Source organism: Lasioglossum baleicum, chromosome 5 (genome assembly GCF_051020765.1).
Source record: "Lasioglossum baleicum chromosome 5, iyLasBale1, whole genome shotgun sequence".
NCBI classification, from domain to species: domain Eukaryota; kingdom Metazoa; phylum Arthropoda; class Insecta; order Hymenoptera; family Halictidae; genus Lasioglossum; species Lasioglossum baleicum.
This window is the reverse complement of record NC_134933.1, coordinates 9,086,321-9,111,173: the sequence shown is the minus strand read 5'-3', so window position 1 is coordinate 9,111,173 and position 24,853 is coordinate 9,086,321. Positions and strand designations below refer to the sequence as shown.

The 24,853-nt window shown below is 45.0% G+C and overlaps 2 protein-coding genes across 11 annotated transcripts in view; one reads left to right on the top strand and one right to left on the bottom strand.

Annotated features, from left to right (window-relative positions):
- LOC143208743 (uncharacterized) overlaps positions 1 to 2,877 on the top strand; it is a 36,232-nt gene extending 33,355 nt beyond the window's left edge. For all 3 annotated transcript variants that reach the window (XM_076423436.1, XM_076423434.1, XM_076423435.1), the window contains one exon: positions 8 to 2,877. In XM_076423436.1, the coding sequence (XP_076279551.1) occupies positions 8 to 934 (927 nt within the window). In that variant the 3' untranslated portion in view covers positions 935 to 2,877. The remainder of the gene's footprint in view (positions 1 to 7) is intronic.
- Dhc64c (dynein heavy chain, cytoplasmic) lies at positions 2,548 to 24,433 on the bottom strand. 8 transcript variants are annotated; one of them, XM_076423425.1, is made up of 23 exons: positions 23,976 to 24,433; positions 22,836 to 23,353; positions 21,682 to 22,773; positions 21,220 to 21,355; positions 20,757 to 21,130; positions 20,441 to 20,476; positions 19,714 to 19,785; positions 16,287 to 19,637; positions 15,704 to 16,098; positions 15,066 to 15,376; positions 14,892 to 14,980; positions 14,583 to 14,612; positions 13,018 to 14,164; positions 12,214 to 12,709; positions 11,281 to 11,896; positions 10,387 to 11,181; positions 9,969 to 10,170; positions 9,574 to 9,769; positions 7,959 to 8,076; positions 7,523 to 7,894; positions 4,370 to 7,132; positions 4,072 to 4,269; positions 2,548 to 3,740 (listed from the first exon to the last, which is right to left on the bottom strand). In XM_076423425.1, the coding sequence occupies exons 1-23, from the start codon at positions 24,217 to 24,219 to the stop codon at positions 3,306 to 3,308; spliced, it is 13,986 nt and encodes a 4,661-aa protein (XP_076279540.1). In that variant the 5' UTR covers positions 24,220 to 24,433; the 3' UTR covers positions 2,548 to 3,305. The 8 variants fall into 8 exon arrangements, with proteins under 8 accessions (XP_076279540.1, XP_076279548.1, XP_076279542.1 ...); XM_076423433.1 differs by lacking the exon at positions 9,574 to 9,769 and adding an exon at positions 8,570 to 8,768 and having other exon boundaries at positions 23,976 to 24,424; XM_076423427.1 differs by lacking the exon at positions 14,583 to 14,612.
- Positions 24,434 to 24,853: the final 420 nt, after the last annotated feature.

The following is a 24,853-nucleotide window of genomic DNA, read 5'->3' as shown; positions in this document are numbered from 1 at the left end:
ATTGCAGAGAATTCAGCTGCTGTATCGGCCTTCTTTGGAGACGGACGATCCACGGGATGGTCAAACGCAGATTGGAACCGAAACCAGCACCAGTATCCACGGTAACGGTATCGTGACGGCGACTACGGAAGTGCCGTTCGAGGATCCGCCTCCGAAATACACACCTCCGCCTAGCTATACCACTGCGACGGGAGCAAGGATCGCGAAAATGTTGCGTCAGAGTTTCCGGAGAAGCGTTAGGCGAATAGCAAACGTGTTGGGGGAGAGCAGTGTTCCAAGGCAGAGGCCCGCGTTACAACCTCCGCCTCCAGATTACGCGACGGTCCTCGTCGAAATGAATCAGGGAAGACAGCGTCAAGATGTGGCGATTCACGTGACCGAAGGTCGGATCGAGAACGTTGACGGTGGCGACGAAGGCGAAGGAGGCGATGGCGACGATGCCAGCGGGAACGGGAACGGCAACGACTGCGCTGCAGTTGTTAGGAATTATAGCAACATTGGCAACGTCCTTGATAGACACAGGCCCAACACGATAGACAGGGCGACGAGGATCGGCAGTCGTACCGCATCGGCGATTGGGCCCTCCGTCGAGCGGATGCACTCAACTCTCGAGAGGACACGCACCAGACCCTCCACCATCGGATCGTCGAGCAGTTCGAACTTAACCGCGGTTGACGTCGCGAATTTACTTCGAAGTAGCATCAGGAGAGGGACTGCGCGAACCCAACAGTCCCTGCGTAGAAGCTTTTGCCACGACGAGCCAACGACGGCGGCCTCCATCGAAAATCTAGTCGAGGCCGCTGCGCCAATCGGCGAAGAATCCTTGGTCCTCCCGAAGGACGTGTCTCTAGTCTCTTCCGTTCAGCAGGATACCGTTGATAGCAACGATAAAAAGACTGCCGTGGAAACGGACAACTCCGTTTCTGTGATATAACCCGTTTTGTGTGGCCTATAGACTCTACCTACGTATCTAGGAAAAAGTTTTAGTAAACGAAAGACTCTGAGAATCGCACACGACGTTGCGTTGTTTATCCTTGATCTTATCAGATCCGTATCATAGTATCTATCGTTTTATCTCCCGTTTATCTTGTTTCAACGATATTGTTTGTGTTCCGCCAATCTGCTAATCCGCTAATTAGCGCAGACTAGACGAGTCAAGCTGTGCCACGACGAGCACCATCGGATTTATCGTCGCTCCGATTCCAACTGGTGATTCATTTTATCTCTTAGACTGAACACAGTATTTCTTTTTCTCGTTAATCTTATCACTAGACTGCGGATCTTATGCATTTATGAGAAAAATGGGTACGTGTCATTTAAAACAGTGGACATATTAAAAATATTCAAGGCCACCAGCGTATTAGTTTCCCCTTTAATAAGATAATTAAAAGGAGAAATAAATTTTTATTTAGCTCCTGTGTCTTTCACAATCAATGCAAAAGAAAAATTGTCTGCACCGATTCTAAGAAATGCAAACTAAATTGAATGTTATTTCTTCCCGTAATGATTTTAATAGAGAAGAAATCATATATTGACATTTTCAATTTAAAAAATTTTTCAACAATTTTGAATTTGATCTGCTCAATTTTTCTATAAATGCTTGAAGATCCACAATCTACTTATCACTCTCGACGATCAACCGCGTAATTTACTCGTCGCTCTACGTACCGTACGATACATTTTTGCTATGCGTCAACGAGAATCGGATAGCGACGAAACTCGCAACGCGATCTGATTTTAGGTCGTGCTTAGATGTTCGACATTCGTGGAATACAAGTTTTTTGCTGTAACTCTGAAGTTTTAATATTCGCGCGTATCCGAGTTGAGTTAATGTTCAACTCGCTTCGAACCAGTGCACTTCACAGTGATTTCTCACATTCGCTGCTATCGTCTCCTGCTAATTTTATCGTGGTAATGTATATAATAGCGATCCAACGAAGTATCTTAAGAAAAATTTGCTTGTTAAGCGTTAATGTCGTTCATCAGTCCGTCCAGCGTTCATCGAATATTATCATATTTTTGGTCGATGCGCGTACAAATATCGCGATGTTTTTTTTTGTCGGATATTACGTATAAAATGTACACACAAGCTGTTCGATTACGCGCGTCAAATCTTGTAGGGAATGGTTCTCCAGTCGATCCGAGATGAAAATCAGGAATGAAAGAATCACACCCCTCAAAATATTTAACGCGTGTATGTATTTCAGGGTGAATTATGTACGTTTAAGCGTATCCAGCGACACAATTGACACGGCCAGAACCGAAATCCGACCAGAAAAAGGACAATGTAAAAAATGTATTATTATTATTATATATGTATAAACGATTAAGTAGTTATATAGAGTGCCGCAAATATTTTAACTAAATCTCATACGTGTAACTGCTATACCTGATATTATGGACCATAATAAAGTTTTTATGTTCTTTTATAATTCTCGATATTTTCATTCGATTAAAGTTTTTTAATATTGTTATCATCTATTTTGGTATTCAGGTACCGCGTAATTACAAACCAACGAGACCACTTCTTCTAGAATAACGCTCGTGTAGCACGGTAAGTTTCTTTATTCAGATGCCATTGAAATAATATAAAATTCAACAGTACTTTAGTACTTGCGCCGAAGCAAACGTAATATGTAACTTTGTTACAGAAAGCCTTTAAATTTTCGAACGTATACAAAACTAAATAAACTATATATATTACAACCTCTTTCATCGAAAAGACAATCGCCTGCTATAGACACTCTTTCTTTCTCTTTATTATGCTAATCGTCGAATAGAGCGATTCTTTCGAATTGCACGTTGCATGCTGTGCAGAGAAAACAAATCTTCCGATTTGCGTTAAATAAATTTCTTCACCATATACTCCTACATATATATATATATTTATTTGTTACATTTGGGTGTAATGGGCAAACGTTTGTCCACCAGCAATCGAATGCCATGTTATGCGAACATCTAGTGTACTATTCTATTATAATTAAAATGAGTTAATTAGCGTCGTAGTTGTTAAACTCGATAGCTCATAAATAATGATAAACGGGCAGATATAAATAAATATCGTTACGATATCTTATCGCTATGCGTCGGACAGGAATTAGCATCGAAGGGAACCAGAAGTTTGCCCATCCCCGAACTCTACTCGACAGGTTCTGAATTGTTGTAAGTAAACGTGGAAAACGGTATCGGTTGGTTAGCCGTTAAATATTTGGTTCCGATAACCGATTACTCGAAACGTTTTCGCAAAGTCTGGAGAGGCTCGCTCTCGAAAAAAATCAACTATAATCATTAGAAAGGTAAGTTGGTTAATTCAAAGCGGTGGATGTGAGCACGGCGACTCCCCTCTCGTAAAAACTGTGAGGATCTTGACTAGGAGCGATATTTAAGTCGACGGTGAAGAGCAACTCTGTACGGGTGCTGTTCAGATAAACCGGCAAGGATAGCTTTCCCATGCGGACTTCGTCGGTGGAGGATCGTATCCACCTCAACATGGTAACTGGTAAATCGGTCATGATCGTTGAAGTCAAGTACAGCTGATTATCCTTGCACTGTGCTCCTTGCAGCTTCAAGCCAGTCACTGCGAACGAACAGTCGTCGGTTGCGATGTTGTCACCGTCCCCTATGGTCACGTCCAATTGTAGCTCCTCCAGGGACCAACTGTTTGCCTGCGCTATGCACTGTCTCGTTGCCGTTATGTATGCCTCCGGGTTCAATAGACCTCCGAGCCAAACGGGGAAACTCTGAAAATTGTAGGAGCGTAACGAGCAATAGTAATTATGTAGATTGTGGATCTTAGTGGAAAAAAATTGACTGCATCGATTGCAAGAAATAGAAACTAAATTAATATTTAAACGCATATTTGTTTATAATCGGGATCCGGTTAATCGAGGTTCTACTGTATTTAAATTTGAAGAAAATCCGAAATTTTACTTCAAAAATTGTCTGTTTTCGCGTGGAATGACCCAGAGAAGAAGATATCATATATTGACATTAAAATTTTCAATTTCATCTCTCAATGTTGCTATAAATACATAAAAATCCGCAGTCTAGAAACATCTCGTCTAGACGAACCTTAATCTCTTTGGCTCCACCTTGAGACACTAGCCGTGATACTTCTTGCAATTGCGACACCCTGTGACTAAAGTCCGTGATCCACTGTATCACGGTGCATCCTCTTGGGACAGTGTATCGCCTCCAGCCACCCGGTAAAATTCCTTTCACCAGTTCCGATAACATGGTTCTATGATAATTAGTCTGTTTCTTCTTACCCTAACGGAGGAGAGAACGATTATGATTAGCAACAGAGTCCATCAATAAATAGAATAGATTATATACGAGACGAGAATAGAATAGAATGTTGGAAAAGTACCTGACAAATCAGAACAACGTCTTCTAAATCATGTATCACGTCTTGCAGCAGTTTGGCGCCGCTGTTCACTTCCCTCTCGAAGTATCTATAGAGCGGGTCCTTGATGTTCTCCACTGTTCTCTTCAGAGTCTGCAGATTCTTTGGAAGCAGTTGTAACCACGTGGAGGCTGAATTATGCAACGTTCTCATCCACGACGGTCGTCCATCCGCTTCTGCCTCCCTAGGCGTGTCTAAAGACTCCTCGTTCGAGTATGCCAATTCGTCTTCGTCTTCCAGTTGCTGCATCTTCAACAACTTAGACACCAAATCCGTTCCTCTAGTAGTGAGTAGTACTTTCTCCGCGTTGTTGGGCAACCCGAGCCAAGATGGTGTCTGCCTATCAGACAAGGACTCGATCCATTTAAGAAAATGATCTCTCCTCGTGCCATCAGGCATAGTAATGTGTCTCTGGTTGCTTTGTAAAGCGTCAATGTTGGCGACGAGCGCAAAGTCGGTCTCGAAGGACCTCGGAGTGAAGAGTTTCCGGAGGAACGAAGCCAACAATCGTTGGTCAAAGTCGTTGTCGATCTTGCCGCCGTATATGCATTGAGAGAGGAGCGTGACTAACGCGTCCCAAGGTACCTTCTCCGGTGGCAAGTTGGTCCTGCCCATTGCGGTAGTCTCGATCCAAGTATCGAGAGTGTCGCAGGCGACTTTGAGGTCGCTCTCGTTGAACTCGTAGTGCTTGGCCCAGCCGAGGGGCGCGTACCGTAGACGTTCCTGAACGATAGCGTGGAACCAGGCGAGCAAAAAGTAGAGCCGGGCCCTTTCGTTCGGCGCCTTCATCATTCTCGAGGCGGGTACGGTGCTGAAAGTTCTGAGAAGGTTCGCTCTGATGCCTGGCGGTGGCTCGAACACGAATATCCGGCCGGCTCGGAGGAGGTTCACGGGTACCTTTGGGCTGATCTCCATGGTCAGGAACAGTCTGAAGCTGGCGTGCGGCTGCAGGCTGTGCAGCTTCTTCTCGAGCTGCACCAGCCATTGCGGTGCCAGGTGGACGTTCTTGAGCAAAACCCATCTGCCGGCTTTGACGGCCATGTTTATCGCTCGGTCGGCCTGATTGAACCCTTCCGAGGACCCGATTGCGATGCTGGCTATCTGTTTGCCTGATTCAGCGGCAAGATCGTCAACACGACCGGACGCGTCGAATCCTGGAACCGAGCAAAGCAACGCGGGCACGGTGGCTTTCAGTTCGTTCTCGACAACGGAAGCGAAGTCGAGTTCCGCTTCGGCGGCAGCCATGAACGAATCTCCCAACGCGGACGTGATAACCAAGGACGCTGCGGCTATCACGCGGTCCGGTCGGAACGCTTGGATCACCAACAGCTGGTGCATAGCCGTGCCCGTCGGTGTTAACGGCTTCTCTTCGTCCCAGAGCTTCGGCACGCCCGTTTCCGGAGTCGGCGATTGCATCCACGAGTTGAATTCCTCGTTCTCCTGGATCTTCTCGGCGAGTTTCTTGAAAGCAGGAAGTCTCAGGCTCAACCGCAGCATCGCCTCTTGCTGTTCGGAGGTCAGGTTAGACAGATGTGGACCGCGAACGTTCAACACACCCTCCTTGCCGCGCAAGAAGAATGTGAATTCACTGTCGTACGTTGACTCCGCAGCGATTCCCTTCAGGTGTATTCGACAGAGTAACAAAGCGAAAGTTAGTCGATCGATGTGCAGCATCCCGCGCGCGATCCGCTCGTAACAGGCGGAGAACAGGTTGCTCGTGATAACCGAGAGTCTTTGCGTGTAGTCTGATAGGTTGGACAGTCTCGGGTTTTGGCTTAAGACGGACGTGAAAACGTCCAAGAACATCTTCAACGAGTACTGATAGAGGAAGTGCACTTGGTTCAAACTGTCCATGGTGAAGTACATGTTCGAACAGGCTTGCGACAGCGGCATGTACTGCTGAGAGACTGTTTCTATTTCCGCTATCACCTTGTCCGTCTCTTCGACCTTCTTGCTAATGTCGGCTGCCTCTTGCTTCAACGTTTCTAGGGTTGTTATCACAGAATCGTCGTCGAGAATCTTTCCTTTGGCGTCGTTCAGAGCTTGCAGCAACGATTTCTCCAGTTGCCGGAGTCGCAAATGGAACTCGCCCTGCAATTTCAGCAGGTCCGATCTCTTCTCGTCGATGTCCGGTCGTTCGGCCTTCAGCACCTGGTTCAAACACTGACTCTGCAGCGAGCTTCTAGTCACGGTGAAGTTGACGAAGGTGACGCGCGAACAAATATCCGGTGGGAATTCCACGGTTGGATCTCTCGTCGACAAAAAGATGACGAACGACGGCGAGAGATCGATGTCCTGGTCGCCGAGAGTGATCAACACCCGTCCACCTGTTCTCCTCAGTTCTCTGTTTAGAACTGGATTCAAGATAGGATCATAATTTTCAACGTCTTGCACCAACAGAGGATTACCGAAGCGCAACGCGCTCTCGAGATTCTTTCTGAACGAGTCGTCCAAAAAGCTGGTTTTCGTGATTTTCCGGTCCTTGAATTCATTCATTATAAACTCGGTCGCCTGTCCGGACGGGTCTATGATCAATGGGTACCTATTGAATCGCTTCAGCATGATCGCATTCTCGGTGCAAAGATCGTCCGTCGGCAGAGCGTTCGCTTGCCATCTCAGCCGCTCGTCGGGATTCGATAGATATTCGGTTCTAGCGATGTCTGGTCGGAATTGCAGATTGGCTAGCTGCAAATGCTGGCACCAAGTGCTGAATAGATTTTGCCGGTACTGAAAACAGAACGAAACAAGCGTAACCTTAAATCCTGTCTCCCTCCTCGAACACCTAACATTCGGACCGCCCGCTATTATCACTACCATTTGGTCATCCCATGCCAAATCGATCACTTTTTGACGTCACCATCGCCGATTTTGTTCTAAATGAAATATTGTCGACCTCATATAAAAATTGCCTAAGTTCAAAGAAGTAAATTTTACAGGAGGCGAAAAAAAAATTAATTAAAGCAGTTAACAAATAAAAAATTACCCTCAAACCGTAGAAATTGAAGTACTTAACAAGGCGGAGCTGAAACCCCAATTTTCATAGAAAATGGACTTCCAGATCGATTTGGTATGGAATGACTCCATTATCATTATCATTGTTGCGTTATCGATGCTTACGTGCTGATCGAAATATCCAGCATAAGCCAGAAAAGCGGAAGACAATAGAACGTCTCCGATAATGGTGGACATCTGGCTCTTGAAGGTCTCGCTGGTCGCCTCCCAACGTTCCCTTTCGATCACCAACGATTTCAGTAACGCTATAGAACGGTCCACCTTTGCTTGTACACTTTCCAAATCTGCTTTAATAGCTTGTGCTTGAGAAATCAACTGAGCATATTCCTCTTTGTACGAGGCTATACTTTGTTCCATTTGAGCGATCAAATTTTTCACTTCTTCGCCCTTTTGTTTGTTGGTCTCCGCCTGTCTCTCCAGAGAATAGAGCTCGTCTCTGAGTGGCTCAACGCGCTTCAACATGTCCGCGTACTCGATCTGAAATTGGGTTCCAGTTAAAATTAGTAAATTGTAAATGGAAAATGAAAATGAATAGTCTTACCTGCGCGGTAGCCCATTTAACGAGAGGTCCGCAAGCCAGACTGGCTCGGTTCACTTTTTCAAAGTTATAGTCGGGATTACTCAAGTAGCGACTCTTCATCTTTTCTCTCACCTCGTCCCTATTACAAAAATATAGATCAGAGCACAGCCCTTGGATTATCCTTATCCAAATACCTTATTACGAGATGATAGATACGCTTGGTTAACGAACGAAAACCCCGAATTCTCTATCGCATTTTAATCGCTATGGTATTACACACGTAACTTTCGGGTTAGTAACAGTATTGGTAACGTTTGTCGTTTGCATCATGCTACGAGTAGTAATTATTGTGCTTTGTGAATTCTTTCGTGAATGAATTTTTGTTTCGTTGGTCTCTCTAGATTTGAAATCGGCAAGCACAGAGATCGAATTAGTTTGTAAGCACATTCGTGTAAGAACAAGTATTAGTGGTATACGAGTTAGGCTCGCGGCGTGCATAGAATGTAGAATGTTTCGTATCGATTGAACCGTTGCCATGTGAGGAAACGTGAATCGCCGATTCTTTTACCGATCAAAGTCAAGGAATTCGATCGTTCGTCAAGGAAATAGATGAACATTGTATGCATGCTTACGTAATATCCTCGGTACTGAAATTAGAGACGATAGTATTGATAAAATTGTCCCTCATGATGACAGCGCGGATAGATTTCCAGTCGCTGGCATTTTCACCGAGCAACAAGCAGATAGATTCCAGCGCGACCTTCACGATAGCCGGCGGATTCGCCATGGACCGAACTTCGACTAAATGTTGTTTCTTTATCGATTTCACCGCTATACGGACAAAACGAAACGAATCGTTTAGATGTGATTCACAACAGTGGGAAATAACGTGTGCGGGCTTGGTGCAATTAGAGATAAGTTACAAGTTACAAAGAGACAAGCTTCGCCGGGGGCTGCGCATCGGTGTACGCCGAGGACCTAAAAAGTTATTTACAAGATAATATTGTACAGATATTTATAGCGAAAGGGCCGATTCAAATGGTTTTCGCTCTTGTGTTACAAGAGAACTCACATACATACATATACGCGCATAAACGTGTATTGCGGTGAGATGACAAGAAGGTTCTTGGTTTGGTGATCGTGATGATCCTCGTGGAGCTAGATCGCGACTTTACTGTAGAAGAGGAATGTAGAGTGGGGACAGAAGTCTTGCCCCGGGGACCTTCTTGTCATCTGACCATACGTCGGCCTCATATGAAAACTGCCTAAGTCAATTTTTTTTATTAAAAATGGGTTTTCAGCTTCCCCTTGTTAGGTATTTCAATGTCTACGGTTTGATGGAAATAGTTCAACGATAAGTTAGGTAGCGCCACAATATCAGAATTTGAAAACTGCGCTGTAAAGCAAAATAGTTTCGCTTTAAAACGTTTCTTTCGTCTCCTGTAAAATTTACTTTTTTGGATTTTTGGCAATTTTCATATGAGGCCGACGCGTAGTAGGTTGGTTTACGTTTTTACACAGGCAAAAGGTAGAACATGTATGCGAAGCGGTTATCGAACTCGTTTCTGCCTCGGTGAGTTCCCATATAATTCCGAGTATCGGACATTCAGCAGATCCTAGATAATTGTTTCCTTACGTGATGTCCTCCGTGTTAAAGTTGACGATGGTCGGTATGAAACTATCCTTGGTCATTACGGCGCGAATCTGTTTCCAATCGGTCGCATTCTCTTCGAGCAACAGGCATATAGATTCTAAAGCCAGCTTTACGATGCTGGGCGGATTTGCCATGGAGCGAATTTCGACTAGATACTGCCGCTTAATCCCCTTGACAGCTACACTCATTGGGTCTCAATGTATGTACTCGTGCGTGTAGTATCGTATATACATATATATTCTATTTAGAATGTAACGAACGAACAACGATCGCAGAAATGTTCGACACTGCGACTTTCTGCGATGGTCGCCAAACACGCGTAGAACCATAAAAAAAAAGAAAACAAGTGGACAACGGCGTTAACACGCTGTACCTACCGTTTTGTGCGTCGATAACGGCCGGTTCGACTTGCGCCAGATCGGCCATCACGTCGTCCGTCTTTTGATTAATGGCAACCGTTTGTACCGCCAATTGTTGTTGAATCTCCTGACTCTGTAACTTCTTCATCTCTGCCTCTTGCTGGTCCATGATCATTTGCTTCAATTTCGCGTTAGCGGCTTCATTCTTCGCGTGCAACTCCTACAAACGAACGAGCCTCCATTAGAAGAACGAATTTTCTTGCAGATCGACAGATCTGTGGTTGTCAGGAAGAACGCCGCATGTCACATACTTTCACTTTCAAGATATTGTTGTTTAAAGTTTTCATCGCTATCGCTTTGACATAGGACATCTTGAAATTGTGACATGCTGCGTTTTTCCTTGAAACCACAGAGTTCACGGTGGCGAAGATTTTACCTGAGACTTGATAGCCAAGCTCTTCTGCATCTCTTCGACCTGTTCCACAGTCTCCGCGATTTTACTTAGACCAACATTCAGATGCAACTGTTGCTCCTCCAGATCGCTCCTCTTCTCCTGATACAATTTCACGAAATGATTGATAAAGTCGAGGTAATGACGCGGCGTGATCGCCATGGTCCTGCTGCCTCGTTTAGCGAGTCGCGCGTTAGCTTTGTGCAAAGTTTGATGCACGTAGACGCACGCGTTGATCACGGCGTCCCTGTGCAATGGTTGGGCCGGTATCAGCGAGCAGACAGACGGGAAGAAATCGGGACATTTCCACACAGGTCTCTCCAAGTCGACGCGACTGGTAAACTCTTTGCCTACTTGGAAGAGCGCGTTGTCGGACCAATCGCCGAACCAGTTCAACACGCATCTGTTGAAGAGAGCGGGGGATGTCGCGGCCCGATCCTTTAATCCATCCGTGCTTGGATTCATCGTGAAAACAACGTGCAAGTTCTTCATCACTTGACCAGTGAACCATTTGTACAGCTCCTCGTTCGAATCCAACATTAATCCTTCGCGCTGCGCTCCTTCTTTGCACTGAGTCATCAGCGTTGTATACTCATCGCCTTCGAACAGTCCAGGCACCTCGCCGTTCGCAAGCAACGTGTTCATACGCTCGAGAAAACCGGAATCCAACACGTTCGACTCGTCCAGTATGAACGCTATTTTCTCATCTTTGCAACCGGAACGTCTCAACACCTGACGCAAATCCTCGTCAAAATCTTCGCCGGTGTACTTGTTGTGCACCTGTCGGAACGAAGCTAGCATTGATATTCAGTCGATTCGAAACGTTTTACCAAACGCGTTAACTCGGAATAGATTGTTCGAGAGCTTGAGAGCCCATACCTTGATTTGGAATATCGACAAACCGTTCATCCACGCAACAAATCTAGACAGAGTCGTCTTACCAGCGCCAGAGACACCGATCAACAGTAAATGTCCCTGAGGCTGTCGGAAGATTCTGTCGATCCGTAGAACGTGTTCCAGAACTTCGTCGAACAATACCAACGGCACGTCCAATTCCTCTTCGTAAAAGACTTTCAGTCTCGCCCTGACATAGTCGCGTAGCTCTTGCCGGTTAACCGGCACGTAATCCTTGGACAACCAGTTGCTGTATAAGATGGGTCTAGCCAAGGCTTTCTCACGATCGACGCTCATAAAGTGTTTCAGGGCGACGGTATCTATGTTCTTGTTCGTCCAGGCTCTCTCGGAATCTTCCACCAGCCTGTCTTGGAAGAGGCGAAGAGCCTCGTGAGCCCACAATCGTACCAGACCCTCAACCGACAAGTTGTCGAGAGGTCTGATCGCTTCGCAAATTCCCCGCACCCATCTGGTCATCTCACGCGGTGAGTAAACGTAATGCGGCTGCATGTCTTGAGTAAATCTCTCTTGCGAAGCTAAGTAGAATTCCACCATCGCGTTCGTCAAAGGCTCCGCGTAGCCCCTCAGCGAAGGCGTTAGACTGAAACGTTAATTAAGCGATAATTTTTCTTTTTCTTTTGTTAGAACCCAATGCTTCGCACAGACCTGAACATTTCGCCGAACGGCGAACGGAACGCAAAATCGACCCAGATATCACACGACGTCTTTAAGATTCCACGATTTTTCACATTTACGACCGATAACTACGGTTTGTTTTCAAAAATTACAATTAGTTGGAGAAAGAACAAATGTCACTACTAAGTAAGTAACAAATGAATCATTTGAAATATTGTTTCAAGAGAATAAAATTTTTCAGGTCTGTACGAAGCATAAAAGAGTTGAGAAGAATTATCTTACCGAAGCATGGCGCGCGTGAACGTGCCATAGATCTGTTTCAGAGAAGTCTCGCCAGGATAGTCGACGTAAATCACCGGAACGTGTCGCAGGAATCGGTGACTCAAAGGCTTTCTGCCTGGATCTGTGGGAGGATTGCAAGCACCGACAAATTGAATTCTTTCCAAAGTGACCCAAGCCTGATCGCTGGTTCGATAGAAGCCTCTGTGCTCCACGAGTTGTCTAAGGAACGAGATTACGCGCTGCGTCCCGTAATTATCCATATCGGGTAGATTGATCTCGTCGCAGAACAGGACCAGCCATTTGCCCAGTTGTACCGGAGAAAGGATCACACCGTTCGGAGTCTTTCGATACTCGCAATAATGATCGAACGTCTTCAGTAGCAGTTCCGGAGTGGTGGCCGACGAAAAGTTTAGTCCGACAACTTCCATATCCGGCAGTGCTCGCAACGCGGAGAAAAGAGTCATTGTTTTACCGGAACCCGGTGGTCCGCAAAGCACTAGAAACGAAAATGTACACTGTATTAGTCTGTCTCTGTAATGTATGTATAAACAGTGTGTCCCACGAACTTTGTCCACTTGAATATCTTGGTTATTGCAAACAATACGAGAAAATGTTACTTACAGAAGTTGTAGGGTTTAAGAAACTACTACATAATGTAGTACAATGTTCTACAAGTAACATGTTTTCGAAATGTTTGAAATAACAAAGATATTCAAGTGGACGCAGTTCGTGGGACACACTGTATGTATGTATCTATGTATGCGTGTGTATAAATATTATATATTCGCTGGGTTGACGTATTACCGATTGGTTTGTGTTCCGCTAACCACGTGTACAGCAGACTCTCGTGCCTGACTGTGTCCAGAGTCGGCACAACGATGTCCGGACTGGCGACTTTGTGCGTCTCGACTTCGATCTGGGGAACCTTGTTGCTCCACGGCAACCATTCGCCGTGAATACTTACTTCAAAGTCTATGATCGGGATGTTGTTCTGAGACGGCAGTGGTACGGTCGTGATAGATCGAACAAAATCTCCGGAATCGGACCGAACTTTGAGCTTGGCGTCTCCAGCGAAACTCCAGAGTAACGCGTATATCAAACATTTTGGCATATAACGTTCCAGTTGTTCGCTCGGCAATGGAAAATCTGTGTGCGCGTGATTGTATTGCAGAACGTTGCGCACCGATTGATTCAACATGGAGAACAGAGAGCTCAATGCTCGTAAACGGGTGAAATCCATGATGTGTTCTTGCTTCATAGCGTACTCCAAGCATCTGACGACCATGCCATCCGGAGCAAAGTAGCTCTGCAAGATGCTGGCAACTTCTCTCTGCACCGACAGCGCCGGTGACACGGCGTCCTCTTTGTCTGTCGCTTTCTTGTTTAGGTTCTCCTCTTCGCCGTCCTCGAGCGGAATGTTTCTTAGCCGCAGCATGTAGTTCTCGAATATCATTTCTGTGGAGAGCACGTCTTCCGAGAACCAAACCATACCGCAACGAGACACGGTGGCCAACGTTGCGTACTTCAAATCTTGTACCTCGAACATCACCCTCACGTTTGGAGGCAAACTGAGTCGCTCGCCGTTCGGCAGGGTTAACAATTTGTTGTCGTCCAGCACGGAGTTCAAGTTTTCAACCCATTCCGGATCGACGTCGCCGTCGAATATGATCCATTGTCGTTTGTTTATCTCTCCTCTGACATTGTCGATAATCTTACGGAGAATGTGCGTAAACAAACCGTCGGTCCATTCGCGTGTATTCGGATCTAACACGCCGTACAACGTTTCTTTGCTGATCGCTTTGGGATCGATCACGTGCGCGACACCTTCAACTCCTTCGAATCGCTCCAAAGCTTTCAAGAGTACCTTCCACGCCATCGTTTTACCGGAGCCGCTTGGTCCGACCATCATCAGTCCGTGATTTAGGTTGCAGATTTGATACAGTTGGAGCACCTAAACGAAACTATCGTTAGAATACTATCGCGGGGAACGCCGCACAGTGGTTCAGAATCGTCAAAACCTAGCCAATAGTTAATTTTTCAACTTTCTCAAAAAAGAATGAAATTTTTTAAATTTTTGGCATAAATATAAATTGCTATAAGTCGCCCGTTATCTTTTGAGAGAGAAGTTTGAAAACAAGCAAAATCTTATTATATAATTATCACATCAACCCGAGACCCTCGAAATACCGATTTTCAAAAAAATTCGATTTTTTGGCCACGTTCTGGCGATTCTGAACCAGTGTGCGCCGTAACAAGACACGCACGAACAACAATGAGAATCGTGTGAGTTTACGAGACTGGATACACGTACATATGTATGTATGTATGCGACACCTAATCACCTAATCACAGTTTTCTTTTTTTCTCACCTTTCCTAGCCAGGTCCCACCGACTACATCCTGAGAGTGAGAGCGCGTACAATAAATACAGTTTATTCATTAAGAAAATATCCTTCACTTTTGTCGTATATTATAATTTTGTATCAAACAAAAAGACAAAAAGAGAAAATAGTGGGACAGAAGGAGCGGCAGTGAAGGAACGTAAATACAATTGTCACTAAATTACTTTCGCTCTGTTCGCTTCTACCGATCGATTTCGTGCAATTGTATCCGATTTGATGGAGGCGAATTTGGTGCTGGTACAATGATGATTGTAAACTGATCAAAAACGATAATTACCTTCTCTTGCCATGCGCCACCTTGTTCGTCACCTTCGCCGCAAACAAGATACTCCTCCATGCACACCTTCCTGATTTGATCTTTCAATCCTGAAACCGAGCGATTGATTCGTGAGAAAAACGTCGATTCAAACTGGACGACGAAATTTAAACTAAGCGCACACTATACGATTACCTTTCATCTCGGCCCGAGTATAATTCACATTCGGGAACACGTCGTTCAATAGGCTGAACAGCAAAGGTATATCTTCGGCGACCAACTTTGGCACCATTGTCTCGCAAACAGACTGAATAAGAATTTCTTGCTCCGGTAGATTCTCAGCGATCGATGCCTCGTCGATGTTTGTCTCGCCACGGTTCTGCATACCTTCCTTGATCTTCTGTATGCGATCGCGTTTCACGTTACCGGCGGAGATCAGCACCGACTTCAATGCTCGAAGACCGAAATCGTAGTGAGACTGATCCGAAAGTTGCTCGTCGCACAGTCTATTTAGAACGTGACGTATTATTGTAGTTGGAAGATTAGGAAACGCGACAAGAACAATGATTATCAATAGACTGCGGATGTTCATGCAATTCGCAATTTTTGTAAACGGATTTTAAGAAAGTCGAATATATTAAATAAAATCTTGTTTTCCGTGGTAGTAACCTTTTTAGATCTGAAATACATTAAAATCGTACTAAATTCTGTCGTATTTTATATTCTAACATTTTTTGAAAATCTTCAGAAGCCATAAAAGCATAAAGATTCGCAGTCTAATTATCAATAATATTTTCATAATTTACGATTGTCGTTCATAAAGAATGGCTTACTTGAAGAATGGCACAATCTTGCATGCTAATTTCTCAGCAGATCTGAATCCTTGACTGAAAAGCATCACTTCGGCGATCAACTGTCTGTCCGGAGTAGTCATGGCCAAAGATCTGAATAGTTTCTTCAGATTGTCGGGAAGATTCGACCGTCCGGCATAGCCGGGATTCATCGTGATGAAAATCGCCATGTCCGTTGATACTTTCACCTGTTTGCCGACCAGCTCTACGCAAAGAGTTCCTTCTTTCTTTCCTTCCATTTGACTCTTCAATGCTTCCTGAATGGTCTGCACTTGTTGAGAGACAGCCGAGAGCATACGCTCCTCTAAACGATTGAACTCGTCGAAGCAACCCCATGCACCGACTTGGCAGAGACCAACAAAGATGCGACCCATAGCCTGCAAGGGAAAAGAATCAAATCAAGGAACGCGTACGCACACACGGGAAAACAGAAAGAAGGAAGATAGGTGGTAACTATAACTATGCACAAGTAACTGCTGCTGCAGGCAAGAAATTTGTAGATAAAAAGAAAAGGAAGAATGCCGCTGATGCAACGGTGTACTCTTTTACGGGTTGGATATGTTACCTGAAAATCGAAAGTTTCGTCGCAGTTGAAGACCAGCACGAATCTTCCCAGCTGATGGCCGAGAGCCTTGACCGACTCGGTTTTGCCTGTTCCAGCCGGTCCGAACGGAGAGCCTCCGAGCCGTGCTTCCAAGGCCTGAGTCATGGTCAAGTAGCATCTGTCTGTCAGAGGAGTTTGTACCAATCTATCCTGCACTCCCAAGTACTCGAAGCCGTAGAAGAATTTCGCGTTCGCCATGTGTATAGTGAGCTGTTGCAACACTTCCGTTTGCCTGGGATCAAAGTAGAATCTCATCTCGCAGAGCCACTCAAACGCTTTCGGATTGGAGACCTTGTTCGAGATCAATCTCCTGGTAACGGTGCGTTTATGCACAAACTCGTTGATCAAATGTTCGAGCTTTTTCCGTCTAAGGGGAGGCTGCTCTTGTAGGACCGAGTCTGCTAACACGTTCAAGGTACCCTCGACTTGTATCAAGACTCTTTCCAAAGGGTCTTTGGTCGGGTCGGATTGCGCTTCGTGCAGTGCCGCCTCGACGTCCTCCGACCATAAGATTTGTGCCGCCAAGACTATGATCTGTGCCTGATAGTTGTCGCACCAGGTCATGAACGCTTGCGGATTCATGTTGCCGTCTTTGAACTGTTTGATATCTTGGACCGCCCGCGCGAGACTGGACGCCAGCGTGACCCTCATCTCTTTCTCGACGAGGGTCAACCATTCGTTGATCTTGGGATGGTCGACGGTGGACACTGGACTTTGGAAAAGCACCTCTTCCCCTTCCCTCGAGGCTATGCCGGTGATCACGGTGTTGTCTTCGTTGAGTAGAATAGCTGCCACACCGGCAAACATCTTCTTGAAGTGTTTTTGCAGTCTCGCGATGTTCTTGCTGTTGCCAATGATCTCGAGGAGATCCTCGTCACCGACAAAGTAGAATCGGGGGAACGAAGTGCGTTCCCTCTCGAGGTACTCGCCCAAAGCTTTCTGAATCTTTCCGAGCAGATCGGCTAGTCGCTCGAGAGCCCTTTGCACGCCAGGAATGTTCAGAACGTCCATGACCATCGGGGATTTCGATACCTTCTTCATCAAACCGAGAAACTCGGAGCTGATGCTGTGGAACCGCGAAGTTTCGACCGGCAGCAGCGTTTTGATGTCGGCGCTGCCCGAGAAGATACCTTCCAGGTAAACCCAGCGTCTCTGCACGTCTATCCAGACGTCGAACAACGCGTTGATCCTGTTCAATTTCTCTTCCCAGGTCAACGCTTCCTCCTCGAACACTTTGTAGTACGGCGACAGCTTCATCGCAGCGACGGAGTTGATGTGCTCTTTGACCTTGTTGAAAAGATCGTCCCAGCCGCGTATCAACTTGCATTTGTTCTGATAATTGATCAAGTCGAGTTCGTAGGTCTGCCAAGACTCACGAACTTGCTTCAAGAACTCCTCGAGCGCCATTTCACCCTGCGCCACGAGGATTATGTCTTTCACTATGCTCTCGTTTTTCTGAAGATTCACGTCCCAAACTTGGCCAAGGGTCAGCTCGCTCAACACCCAGTTGACCCGGAGCTGTTTCGTCAGCTGTTTCCAGTGTCTCTCTTTGAGCGCGTCCGATTTCAACTCGACGATCAGCATATTGACCTTCGTGTAACTCTGCAGCATCTTCTTCACGTACTCGTAAGAGGAATACTGCCTGAGCCTGGCCGGCAGCTCTTTCAGTTGCGCCATCATCGTGTCCAGCTGTTGCCGCAGTTTTCTTGGTTGTACGGAGAGCCACGGTTTCTCTCTGGTTTCGTCGATCTGTGCCCATATCTTCGACAACTCCGACCAGACGCCCCTCAAGTCTTGAAGCTCTTCGAAAACGACTTGCATCCTGTCTTCGCTGGTGGAAACGCCTCCGGGTTCTTGCAGCTCCAGAGCTTCCTTCGCCTTCGCCACGTTGTCTCTCTCCTCCTTTAACCGGGCGAACTTGCTCTCGAACAGCTGCAGCTGTTGAAGCGCGTCGTCCGGCCGCAAGTGACCTTCGACCGGCTTCCCTCTTTCCCAATCGGCCAAGAAATCGGTGGTTCTTATTTCGACGGCCTTGTCCTCGGCGACGATCTTCATCTGCAGCGACGCCACCTGCGTTTGTATACTGGTGTCTTTCCTCTTTAGTATCTCGTTGAACGCGCCCCATTCGCCCTCGATGTTGTCGACGTGTAGCCAAGAAGATGGGAACTGGAACCTTTGACGCTCCAGGATTCTCTGACCCTCGCGATACACGTCGACCTGTTTCTCCCAAGCTTTCATCTTACGTTTCAGCGACTGAACGTACGTGATCAGTCCGACCGCATCAGACGTGCTGGCAGCTTCGATCGATTGCTGCTCCAGTCCGCTTCTCGACTTGGACACCTGCGAATGGAAGCTCGCCATCTCGTTACCGAGGAGAGTTCCGAACTTGCCGAGCGTCTCCTTGTGCCACGAGTCGTATTTCAACGACACTTTGCTCTGCACCTTTGCGTAATCGATGATCACAGGACCAAACTCGCGTCTGGTGTCCGACGTGTCGAACGTGGTCCTAGTTTTCTTGATGTCGTTCAGACATTTCATCCACAGGTTGATATTCTCTCCGAGTTTTCCGTACAAGTTGTCCGGCTGCAGGTCCCACAGCGCCTGATAACGTAACCACTGGTCCACGTAATCAGCGACGTCCTTCATCTTGGACTCGACCGCTTCGTAAGCCGCTTCCAACGGTTGCTTCCCAGCGGGCAGTTTCGTCAGTAGATTTCGGTAAGTAGCCGACTCGGGTTTCTCCAAACCAACTTGGTATCTCGAACTCTGGAGACGAACTTGAGACGTGACTATGGCTTGCCAGGCAAACAGTTGCTGCATTATCTGGAACCTCGCGTCCTCGATGCTCGGATACAGATACATCGTTTGATTCGTTATGCGGACCTCGTGAATCTGATTCTGAATTTTCGGATCGCCGCCGGGTTTGTGCGTAGGTTGAGACGGAGCGTCCGTATCCATGCTCAAGTCCACTTCCTTCTTCTGACCGGTGAGCGCGTCGGTCCACGCTTTGATCCCAGCCTCCAATCGAGCTGCCAAGTTCTTCTCTACCTCCTCGTCGAGCCTCGACACCCAGATGTTCAAATTCGAATAATTTTTCAGAGACAGCTCGTCCACGGCTTTCTGGATCTTCGAAAGTATATCGGCGAACGTGTTCGCCGAATACGGACAGGTTTCCAGGGAACGAACGTCGACGTCCAGCTGCTCTTCGACCACCACAAGGTCCTCCACTTTCTCTTGGAACGAAACGACGGCATCGGACAAACGTTGCACGTACGGATCTAGTTTGTAACTTTCCCAAATCAGGGCGATTCCCTACGATACGAAACAACAAATGTTTTTCAATTATACCATGATCGATCGAGAAGCTTCCCAACTAATCAAATCTTACCTCGCAAAACAACGATAACACATCGTTGCGCATTCCAGCAACCAGCGGTACGATGCTGGCCTTATCCTCGATCTAAATAGAAATATCAAACGTTATCGGACACGTTCGCTTCGAAATTACACCGACGGCAGTAAAAATACCAATACTGTTTGTACAACATAAATTACAATTTACCATTCAATGATGTACATACAAAAGATGCAAACAAAAGTTTCACGTGTTCATAGCAAATCCTAAATAAAAAAAAAAACTTGAAATACGTCGAGTCGAGTCGTTGCGTTACGGAAACAGAAAAAAGATACAAGATGTCACCATATCGAATTACAAGCAACTCTCAGAATATGCGGATGATCTAACTTTTCAACACGATTCGCAACTCAAGAATCGAAACTAAATTCAACCTGGAGCGGGAAATGATATATTGGCGAGGGACTCGACAAGTGTTCTGGGATGGACGAGCGATCGTCAAATTAGAAATCTGTAAGCTTCGAAAAACACCGGACTTCGTTTGACAACCAAACCAAAAAATGAAAAGATTTCTTCTTCCCTGTTTTTATTATCTACTAATTCTTCGAACACATTTAAGCTAGTTTCTCCCGGTTGTTCATTGTACTAAAACAAAATCATGTTGCAGTACAGATTGTTCTACGAGAGCTAAGCAGGCATTACATTAAATTCGCATAAGTAGGCAAGATGCATAATTCCTGAAAGCATCATACATGACTACCTTCAGTGCGGGGCAGTGGGAACTCCGATTGGTAAGCTAAACATGTTGGAGATCCAAGAAATTAGAAATATCGATATGTAACTATAACAATATATACCCTTAAACTGGCACTATTCCCTAGTATTTTCTATTCAGTTAGATTCGATATTTTCAAGGCGTCGAATCACTTTTTTAATCAGAATCTTGATGCAGAAACATTGAAAAATCGAAAAATTAGTTTCTACGGAACGACAGACTCTCTTTAAACGTTTACACGAATTTTCCGTGTTTAGAAACCGTTTCGCCGAATATACACATTACCAACACGATACATTACCTTTTCGAGCGTTCTCTCGTAAGTTCTGATGCTGTCGATCAAGCTGATCGCGAATGGGTACAGCTGATTAGCTTGGTGTGCTTTGTTCACGATTGGCAAGGGTACGCGAAAACCAAGATTTCGCAGATTTCTTACTTCCTTGGATAACGTGATAATCTCCGGGAGAAAATTCACTTTCAGCTTCAATACGTTCCCACGACCCGTGCGAGATCGTACATTTTCTATAGCGAAAATTCTTCCGGTAACACCCAGACTTCTCTGTTGCACTTTTCGTGCCCAATCATTGAAAATTTCTCTGGTCGACAATTTCATACGAAAACTGTCCCCATCCGCTTTCAATTTTTGTCCTTCGATGTGACTCTCCCATCCTTTTCCTGCGAAAAGAAACAAGAGACAATGAAAATCATTAGAAAATTTACCAAGGATATACAAACACGAGTTTCATGCAAATACAAATACACACCTAACACGTCTTCGACTCGTTTCAAGTACATTGTAAGCTGGTAATCTATTTGCTTCACCCAAATAATGGAGCCCGCGACGGGAGGTAGATCTCTGACTGTACTCATTTTACAGCATTTACTTTGTGCGTATTGAACCTAATAATTATAGCAGTAGTAGTAGAACAACAACAACAATAATAATAATAATGATAATGACAACAACAATCTAAAAGTAGTATTATTCTATTTCTAATAAGTAGACAGCAAATCTTAATGCAAAATAGAAATTTTCTATTCGAATTGCAACAAGCTGGAACGACATAGAAATTTTTCTTTCTTAATATGTTTGTTAGGCTGAAAATTATGTACCAGTATTTTTAAATTCTTCTGTTTTACTGTTTGAAATTACACCTACTCGTTTTTATCATAAATGCATAAAATCCGCTGTCTACTAATAAGTATTCATGGTGGTTTCATTGTACCTTGAACTTTTCGTGTAGTGCTTCGATATCGTCTTTCACTCTTTGTATCAGTTGCGTTTGATATTCTCTGATAGCACCGCGTATGTGCGGTCTCACGAAGAGCGCATTGAAACGTGAAAAAATTCGGAACATCTCGTTCGCATTCTTCGCTGCGCCCAACTGATCCCTCAGATGCGCTGTTATCCTTGCCTCGACCCTTTCTATGCGCTCCTCGTATCTATCGACAGCAGCTTTCCAAGATTCTTGACCCTCTTTGCTGATGTCGAGACAGTCGATTTCCTTCACGTTCTCGTATGCTAGATTGACTTCGCTAATCGCGTTCGCATCCGCGGCATCGAAAGCATATTCGACTTTTACGTTGTCGGCATCGGGAGTTTCCATTGTTGTGTTGTTGCTACTCTGGACAGTAGGTCTAAGCACGCGAACGATCACTGTCCTGAGCTGTTCGTGTTGCAGACGGAAATGACGCATATGTTCCATTCTATTTTCCAACTTCTTGTGAGTCGGCGAAACCCTCCACAACATTTTTATATGTTCGTCGCGTTTCTTTTTGACAAGATCTCTCAACAATCCGGTCAACTTTTCGTACTCCTCGTCCCATGTGTTGAACACTTCGAAACATTGCGCCATAACTTTTTCGAACTCGTCGAATGGAATGTGCATCAATCTCCTTGTACCTAATACTTTCAGAAGCTGCTGTCCTAGATCCCTCGAGATTGCTTCCATCAATCTCAATGCTCTTTGAATAGGATATTTTGTGCTTCGAATTTTTCGAAAGTGAATGAAAATTTGCTGAACGCTGGTTTCTATTCTTTCGAGTTCGGTAGCGGACAATAGATCGTTGATAGGGAAATCTTTCATTAAAGGATTGTAATCGTTGACGGTAGCCAACGCTTGTTGCAGGCCAGTGTCCGTATCGAAACTAACAGTCGCGTGAAATCTTTTTCCATGCTTCAGTATATCCAATGTCAAGGAAATTTCTATGCTTTCTCGTTTCTCCTGTATTCGATGTAACGCTCTTTCCAAATTCAACCAAAAGGAGATCTCCTGAAGAGCGGTGCCTGATTCTGGGTCGCGATTCAGTTTAGTAACCTAGAAGCAAAATGTTAATGACGCAGCGTATCAATATAAGTATCGAACTACCGATTATTTACCTTTTGGATTTCTTTTATCCATCTGTTAACGCCGTTTTGCAGTTGGTTCAAAAATGTAGAGTCTTCGACTTTATCGCCAAAATCTGCCACTTTTGGCTTACGACTCTCTTCGGCACACTGTTTAATTACTTGCGCCACGACTGGATGAATTTGTAAAGAAATTTCTGGTATATCTATATTTTGTTGTAAATGCAACAATCCCGTCTCTAATTCTGCTATTTTCTTTTCAACCGTCGGTGCCATTTTATCTCCATCTCTATCGGCACGACCAGTCTCTTTCACGTAACTTTTAAAATACGGGGCGATAGTTTTACTTATAGCGTGCAATGTTTCATAAGGTGGCCCATCCGAGAAGGTAACCAAACGTAGTTGAGAATGAATAGACTTGTCGGCTTCGACTATCGTTCCCCGTTTCGTTAAAACTAAGGAGGCCATTTTAGTGTTAGTGAAATGTATCTCGTTCGATATATACAAAACAGTATTCTCTTTCTCTTCGTCGCCTTCATTGCTGTCTTCTTCTAAAAAAGTGAGAGATCAAATAAAATACAAGTTACTAAATAAGTACGAATCAAAATAATTGAACTACATATTGTTGTTACAGAAATTATGCAACAGCAAATATCCCCTTTAAAAACGATTATCTATCGTCGATTTATGTAGAAAATATACTCCTAATCGGTGAAAATCGATACGCGTGACGCGCGTGGATTTCTTTCTGGTAATTTTTCTGTGAAATATTTCGTCGCGAGGAGGAAACGCGAAAGTGAAACCATAATCGTAACGATACGTAAGACTGTTCGCCGGCATATTTTCATAAGTTGCATCGCGATGTATGTAAGTACGTATGTATATAGAAAAGGAGAATAGATTCGAAAAAGAAAAGAATGCGAAGCGATCGTTGGATGTATCGGCTATATTAAAGGATGAGTCATATATAGAAGTGTAGATGTAAATGAATCGTGCAAGTGGCAAGTAGCACATTAGTTTTCAGTATACGTTTCCGTTGTCGCGGTTTGATGTACCGTTGTATCGAAAGACCGCAATGGAGGATATCGCGAGAGGGCAGAGTGCAAAAATTTTCCAACGGCTCTTAGGCGGTTAACGATTTATCATGTATCACGTATCGCCTATTACGCTTACCTTTGCTGGAACTTCTTTGTATGTAAAGTGCCCACACCTGAGAATCGCTCAAGAATTTTCTAATACACTCTTGGTTATTCTTGTCTTCGAAAGCAGAGTTGAACGCGGGTGGTAGCACATCTTCGTCGGGTAGTAGGACCATTATCACTTTCTTTAAATAATTAGCAAAGTCCCAATATCCTACCACTATAACGATTTGAGACTCCGGGGATGGTTCCCCGGAGCCGTCCAAGGAGTCACCCATCCTGCGGTTTCGCAAAATCTTGCAAATCGTGAATCTTGAGCGGGTGATCGGTCGACCCAGGTCGACCCCCGCTCTCGGATCAACTGTCACACGCACGCAGTGGCACGCACACGGTACACGATACACGGTACCTACACGGTAGACGGGCCACGGGCAACAACGGGCAATGATCAGCAATGATGGTAATGACGATCTATACCAAACATAGACTACAACCGACTACCTATAACCACCGACGAGATATAAGGATAGACCTATCATCTTATGGGACTTCGTGTCCACGCTATGAATTACCGACTGTGCAAAAAAACCAGAGGTTTTCGTATGCCCTCTACAATTTAGAGTGGTGAGTTTAGAAATTACGTAGAATTTCATATATCGATTGCGTAGTTGCCAAAACACATTTGAAAATATTCGTCGCATAGTTGCCAATTTACTGTTACTGCCGTGTAATGCACAGCGCGTATTTTTGCTATTTTCCACGTTACAGCATCGACGAATATATATATATAAATACAGTCCAATTCTGAAAAAGTAAACGAAACGAGTCGAGTCAGTCAATACAATTCGTCTGTGCTACCACTAATTGTAAGAAAGCTGTCAGCACAAATGGGATATAGGAATATGATTCCTA

Bases quoted from the DNA above. Each gene is read 5' to 3' on its own strand.
- Dhc64c (XM_076423433.1), bottom strand. From the start codon at position 24,219: ATGGGTGACTCCTTGGACGGCTCCGGGGAACCATCCCCGGAGTCTCAA. The intron at 22,774-22,835 runs GTAAATAATCGG...TTTTGCTTCTAG, and splicing joins GGATAAAAGAAATCCAAAAG to GTTACTAAACTGAATCGCGA. The intron at 8,769-9,968 runs GTAGGTACAGCG...TTGTCCGTATAG, and splicing joins CGTTATCGACGCACAAAACG to CGGTGAAATCGATAAAGAAA.